Source organism: Mus caroli, chromosome 8, assembly GCF_900094665.2.
Source record: "Mus caroli chromosome 8, CAROLI_EIJ_v1.1, whole genome shotgun sequence".
In the NCBI taxonomy this organism is placed as follows: domain Eukaryota; kingdom Metazoa; phylum Chordata; class Mammalia; order Rodentia; family Muridae; genus Mus; species Mus caroli.
In genome coordinates this window covers 96,082,561-96,090,064 of record NC_034577.1, presented here as the reverse complement: position 1 = coordinate 96,090,064, position 7,504 = coordinate 96,082,561, and the positions used below count along the sequence as shown (strand labels likewise).

Here is a 7,504-nt window from a genome sequence, read left to right as displayed (position 1 = left end):
CTCTCTCTCTCTCTCTCTCTCTCTCTCTCTCTCTCTTTCTTTCTTTCTTTCTTTCTTAATTTTTTATTAGATATTTTCTTTATTTACAATTCAATGTTATCCCCTTTCCTAGTTTCCCCTCTGAAAATCCCTTATCCTCTCCCCCCTCCTTCTGCTTCTGCTTCCTGGCCCAGGCATTCCCCTATACTGGGCATAGAACCTTTACAGGACCAAGGGCCTCTCCTCCCATTGATGACCGACTAGGCCATCCTCTACTACATATGCAGCTAGAGCCATGAGTCCCTCTTTGATTGGTAGTTTAGTCCCAGGGACCTCTGGGGTTACTGGTTAGTTCATATTGTTGTTCCTCCTAGGGGACGGGCATGTGCTTTCTTACCTCAAATGTTCAGACTAAAAGTAAATTTGTCTACTTCAAACCAAGCAAACAACCTCTCACTGGTGTACTCTCCATTTCCAGATTCGAGATGTAGTCAAGTTGATAGCAAGAATAGCCATCAGTGTTGCCTCTGCTGTTTCTGTTCCCTCTTTGGCCTCCCAGAAAGGCATATCATGGATTCTAGAGATCATTTGGGATACCAGAAATGCTGTCTCCTCATCTGGGCAGGAAGCTCTAACAGGAGAAGCTCTAACAGTGAGAAGGTCATAGTCAAGATGTCACAGGAGAATCAAGCAAACGCGGGAGCTCTGAGTGTGACGTTTATTCTCAAGACTCCCTTGACCTTTGAAAACTAAGTTTTCTGAGTCTGCTTCCAGAGTCCTTGGTCCCTATGATGATCTTAGGGTATACATGGACCCTCCCTGTTTGGTTACATTCCTTTCATCATAACACACTGCAATTCTGGAGCATTTCAAGTCCGCAGCCCCTGTTCATTATGATGTGTCTCCTCTGTTGGCCAAGATCAAATTCACAGTTATTTATTCACTTAATCGATATTTTTAATGTTTGCATTTATTTATGTATTGTGCTCATGTATATATTATGAAGGTTCTTCCATGCCATGGATCACATATGGAGATGAAAGGAGAATTTGTGTAAGTTCGTATTTCTCATACTGTGTGGACCACAAAGTGATACTTGGGTCATCAGGGTTGGAGGGACATTTTCTTACCACACCTTAGTCAATCTTATTCTTATCCATATGACCAGTATTTAATTGGGCCTTAATAGCTCCATCACTGGGGTCAATCTATGATAAAGCTGAATATATCAATGTATAAATCGTTTCAGAATTACAAAGAACCCTGGCAGGTTAAATTAAGGAATGCAGGACCAGGAGCCCATACTCAGTCCAGCCTGACTCTCTGGAGGAAGTTTCGTGGGTCTCAGTGTCAGATAGTATTTAGTGAGAATTAACCTTGACTCCAAATTATGATTGCAGTCTTTATTATCCAAATACTAATCCAGAGCCTATAGAATGTCACTATAGGACTTCTTCGTTGTGTCTCTCTGCTTCCCTGGCATAACCCAGCATGAATTTTCCTTCCTTCTCTAAGGAACAGGGGCTTCTTTGATTCAATTTCACCTTTCCAATGCTATTTAAGCCTTTCTTGGTAGCTGTTCTCTCTATACCAAGTTCCCTGACCAAAGAATTGCTAGACCATGAGGGCTGAGAAGTTCCCAGTGTGTCCAGTCTTGGGATGGAGAAGCCAGATCCCAATGGATGCTGGGCATCCCTGTGCTTCTTAATCCCAGAAATTTCTGTAGCTCAGCTCTGGAAATCCCTGTGTGCTCTGCTCCTCAATGCACCATCACTCAGAGGCCCCGTGTTGATGATGGCCATAGCCACAGTGTTCATGTTCTGCTTTGTGGAAAGAAGGACTGAGTAGGGGGATCATGAGACAAAGAGACAGAGATATAAGAGACAGAGACAGAGATAAACAGAGAGTCAGGCACAGACACAGAGACAGAGAGAAGTAGAGGCTAAACTCCATGAAAATACCTTCAATGACATACTACTATATGCCCATTCAGTATAACCAAGTTTAAGACCCATACAGCCAAGTGTTGGCAAAGACATGGAGCCACTGGCCCTTTCATTAGTGGCTGGAGGACACAGTCATTATAGATGACAGTTTGACAGTTTCTTTACACATTTAACCTATGATTCAATAATTCTACTTGTAGGTCTTTAGTTCAAGGAATTGAAGAGACCAATCAGAAAGACTTAAAAAAAAAGTTTGTAAGAGCTCAATTAAAAGCAGTCACAATCAGGACATCTAGATGTTCATCAACTGAAGAGTGGCTAAAATGTGTTGTGTGCATATGTGGACTGACACTGTTAACAAATGACATACTTGACTCTCAAATAGGCTTTATTTAGTAACAGGACCATTTGGAAAGGATTTCTTTTCCATGACAGGACATCCAGGGCTCTCATGCCTCTAAATTATATGTGCCTTCCAAACTATAGCATCAGAGAGTGGTTGCCTGGAGTAGAGACCAGGCAGTGATAGACATAGAGGAGCCCAAGAGAACTTTTATCAGTGAAAGAAATAGTCTCATACTTAAGGGCACGTGGTTGCATAGCTCATATTTTTATGCAAAATGTGTCCAGTTATGTTGGTAAATGGGCAAATTTGGTTGCATATAAATCATTAAACAATAAAGCATTTAAAAATACTTAAAATTCTAAATGCTATTTTAGAATGCTAAAATTCTAAAGGCTATTTGATGACGTGTCCTGTGTGTCATCAGAAACGGGGACCTCACAGGAGCTTGAGGTCCCAATACAAGTCAGACATCAGTCTCCACCCCCACCCCCCTACCCCCCGCAAAAGGAAGGGCTCTTCTCTGCCTAGCTACTCAGCCAAGGCTAAAAGACAGCCTCATCTCCCTTCTGTCTCCTGGTGTTTGAAATGTGAAATGTAAGGATCCTCACTGAATCCTTAATGTTTCAGTGGTCCAGTCTTCAACAAAGTGGATGAAGAAAAAGGACTTTGGCAAGCCAGGAATGAACTTTTGTACCCCAGGGGGCAAGTTGGTCACAGGTAGGATTCTGGGGTACCATCAGGGTCTAGTGAAATGAAGGATTCAGCCTCTCAGTGACAGAGGGAAAATACTTTGGGGGACATAGAAGTAAATAGAGTACAATTAGTCACCTTTGTAAAATGACATAAAGCATGAGAGTATAGCGATAACAGTAAGACAAGCAATGAAATCACAGGAGACGAGATAGTAGTAGTGCCTGGCAGATCCAGGAGGTCTCAGGGGGAAGATGTGCCTGCCCTCCCCCCCACATGGACATGCTCAGGGAACAGACATCTCCTTCTGTGGGACATTTCTGGACCCTCTGACACCATTTACACCTGCAATATTTATATTGTTATATTATTATAATCATATTTAAAGATTGAGAGCTATGATCCACAAATAAGAAAGCATATTGTATTTTTAGGTCTGGGTTACTTCACTTAATATGTTTTCTTGTTCCATTCATTTATCTGCATGCGATTTTACACCTGGTTAAAATTGCACATAAAATTACAGTAATAATGAGAATATTTAAAAAGTCCATGCCTCAGCCTCTGTAGTGCTGTGCTGGGATTACAGGAAAGTGCCACACCAAAATTGGAAGAAAATTAGATATGGGGGGGGGGCAGACAGAGTCAGAGAAAGAAACAGAAGGAGAAGCAGAGTGGAGAAAGACTGAGATGGAGAGAAACAAAGAGAGAGATGGAGGCAGAGACTAAAGGTCTCAGGAAAGTGGGAGTGATTGCAAACTCAAGCAGTCCTAGCAACTGAGGAGCAGAGGTTGGTGGGGCTTGAATGTAATGCCAGGCTGGAATACCCAAGGGCAAGAGCCCATGCCCAAGGAAAGAAAAATGCAAAATAATGGCAGCAATTAAAAAAAAGGAAAATCAAAGGTCCAGAAAAAATATCTACAACAAGACACAAGTACACATCCATTCAATGAAACCATACTAATGATGCCCAAGTCCCAGTGCAGGTAGGGATGTGCAGCAGCTGGCACCCCACATATGTCTGAATGGGTTAAAAGATGATACAGTCATTTCAGAAGATAGTTTGGCACCATATTTCTGAGAATGAGTTCTTTCCTTCTACTGTGTGGGTCCTGGGAATCAAACTCAGGTAATCAAGTTTGGTAACAAGTGTCTTTCCCCCATTGAGCCATCTGTTTAGCCTGCATAACCTTTCAAAGTTAAACATACACGTGGCTGTACCAATATTTTCATCAAAAGAATTGAAAGGCATTGGTCACATGATGTTATGTTTTAAGTCCATAAAATATTGTCTAGGAATGCATGGTGATGCTTGTCTGCACTTCCAGTACTCCAGGGACTGAGGTAAGAGCAGTGAATGGGACCCCAGACTGGGTTACATAGTGAGAGATTTCTCTCAAAAAACATTGCATCTCCTAACCAAAGCAGAGTCTTTTCATGGAAGTGACTCAGATGTGCAGCTGCTGAGAGGAGATTATATACCTGGATTAGAATTGCTTAATTTCATCTCAAGCATGTTCTGCTGGATGGCAGCTAAATACCAGTGGTTCTGCTTATAAGAGAAGACAGGAAGTGATACAGTGTTCCCAAGCCATCTTCAGGTGCAAAGTACAGCAACAGAAAGCAGAGCTTGGGGGCATGGAGGGATTCTCAGGGTGAATGAAAACTATGGGCTCAGTCACTGTGCCAGGGCTTAGCACTCCCCTCATCTGTGCCCTAGTGTCCAAAAGAGGCAACGCAGGTGCCTTCACTCTCATTCAAAGGTGGGATTTTTGTCCTGGGAAAACTGATGCCCAAGGAAGGCAAATTGGCCAGAGGTAGCAGATGAGAAATTCAAAGATCAATATGACAACAGGACACACTCTTTCAATGACAGATGCTTTGGGGGAACATAGGGTATGGTTTGGCATCATTGTAAACAACATAATATAAAAGAGGCCTTGAGTTGCTAGGGTTGAGAAGTTTAAGTGCAACAGTAACTTAAGAATGCTCCAAAACTTGGAATACCCAAGAACAATTCACAGACCACATGAAGCTCAAGAAGAAGGAAGACCAAAGTGTGGATGCTTCAGTTCTTTTTAGAAGGGGGAACAAAATACTCACAGGAAGAAATATTGAGACAAAGTGTGGAGCAGAGATTGGAGGAAAGGCCATCCAGAGACTGCCCCACTTGAGGATCCATCCCATATCCAGTCACCAAATCCAGACACTATTGTGGATGCCAAGAAGTGCTTGCTGACAGGAACCTGATATAGCAGTCTCCTGAGAGGCTCTGCCAGAGCCTGTCAACTACAGAGGCAGATGCTCACAGCCAACTATTGGACTGAGCATGGGATGTCCAATGGAGGAGTTAGAGAAAGGACTGAAGGAGCTAAAGGGGTTTGCAACCCCATAGGAAGAACAACAATATTAACCAACCAGACCCCCCAGAATTTCCAGGGACTAAACCACCAACCAAAGAGTTCACATGGAGGGACTTATGGCTCCAGCCACATATGTAGCAGAGGATGACCTTGTTGGGCATCAGTGGGAGGAGACGTTCTTGGTCCTGTGAAGGCTTGATGCCCCAGTGTAGGGGAATGCCAGGGCAGGGAGGTGGGAGTGGGTAGGTGGGAGAACACTTCATAGAATCAGAGGGAGGGGGAGGGGAGAGGGAGTTTTGGGGTGGACTGGGAAAGGGGATAATATTTGAAATTTAAATAAAGAACATATCCAATTAAAAAAAAGAATGAGGAGGATTTCTTTAAAACAAGAAGATATTCATGCACATGGTGAAGCCATCAGTCAAGGTTCCAGGGACAGGAATGTCTTCTGCTACACATGTCTGCACACCCATGAGACACACAATAGCAAAAGATCTTCACAGATGTTAGATGTTCATGCAAGTGTGAGTGTCATAGTGTCTACAAACACCCTGAGAATAAGAAAACAAACAAACAAACAAACAAACAAACAAACAAACATATTATTAGAGGGATCCCACCTAGGCCTTCTGGTCAACCCTACTCTTGGCCTTGCTTGAGGTATTTATGAACATGTCAATTCAGTTTCTTATAAAAATGGACAATTGCTACTTGGGAAGGAAATTGATGACATTTCCTCTCTAGGGACAATCTGCACAGAGGTTTTCAGAGGCTGTCATGCTCAGTGGTTACTGTCAGAGAGGTCTAGGAGCTGAGCGCTAAAAGCCTGTGTGACTCAAATTCATTTGTAGAAACATAATTCCCTATGTGTTGATATTAACAGTTGGGACCCTTAGAGGGCCCAGAGTGCTATAGTTTGTACATCCTACCTGGAGAGGATACAAGTGTAACCTTTGGGTCAAACAGCTAGTAGATCTGCTGCCAAACTGACCCTATATTTCTCAGTCTACAGAACTTCACGTATATTTTTGCTGTTTACAAATCATACACCTTATGATTTTTTGTTTGTTTATGAGATATAGGTCTTGCTGTGTTGCCCAAGCTAGTCTGGAACCCCTGGACTCAGGCAATATTTCCTTTCAGTTTCTGAGTATATGGGGGTCACAGAAACCTATCACAAGACCCGAGGCAGTTTGTGATCTGACTAGAACAGCAGCTTGAACTCAGGAAAACAATAGGACTTTGGATAATCAGGTTTGCTACTGGCCCCTTATAAAGATGTGGAAACATGGGACTTGCTGAGAGAAGGGTGTGGGGTTTTGATATAACCTACCCTGTATAGTCAACATTCCCCAAAGTTTCTGGGTCTTGGAGAAAAAAGACGATGGAGAGAAGATAACGGAAGAGAGTTAAATGGAGTTTAGTACTAAAGGAGTGTGAAAGAAGATGGGGGCACTTTGGTACTTACAAATCCACACTTACATGAGAGCCTTTCTGGAGTGGGTCTAATAAAAAGTTTGCCTAGCATTTTGAATAACGAATTACATGTAGAGAGTTGGTCATATATGTTGGAAAAATAGACAACTATAGAGGTTAGAAATGGTTGTGTGAATGTTGGAATTAATGCAGTCTTCTAAATGGGCCGTGAGAACCTTAGGCTAACCTTGACTTTACTGAAGTTCACATACCTTTCCTGGGCACTATACAGCCTTGATTTTATCATGATTTCCTTTTAGCTCTAGCATCTTCTGGGGAAGAGTCTTGGTCCAGAATGGCAGCCTCCTGGCCTTCAAGGCATGGGCCACAGAAGGGTGGATGTCCAGCTGCAGGTACAGATCATCTTGGTTTGATGCTGGCCAGTAGGGTAAATCCTCACTGTTGGGATTCCTATGGATATGCCAAACAGTATAGTAAAATGAAGGTCACTTTCATCTAAGGCCTGACCTCCCAAGGTAAGACAGGGCAGTGGACTAACAAGATGAGGGGACTGATAAACAACCTGATTTGGAAATACAAGTTTGATCCACTAGTTTCTACTCCCTGTGGGATAAGGTTACTTGGGCTGTGTTGTTTCTCCTCAGAGACAAGATGTAAAGAAAAGTACCCGAAATCAACCAAGTGGAAACAAGAACTATTCAAAGAATTAACTAAACAAGGAGCTGGTTCTTTGAGAAAATCAA

At 42.7% G+C, this 7,504-nt stretch overlaps 1 protein-coding gene across 2 annotated transcripts in view; it reads right to left on the bottom strand.

Moving 5' to 3' along the window:
* Window positions 1-7,024: 7,024 nt before the first annotated feature.
* The window catches only part of LOC110299697 (pyrethroid hydrolase Ces2e), a 31,099-nt gene continuing 30,619 nt past the window's right edge, over window positions 7,025-7,504 (bottom strand). For both annotated transcript variants that reach the window (XM_021169469.1, XM_029480872.1), the window contains one exon: window positions 7,025-7,211. In XM_021169469.1, the coding sequence (XP_021025128.1) occupies window positions 7,025-7,211 (187 nt within the window). The remainder of the gene's footprint in view (window positions 7,212-7,504) is intronic.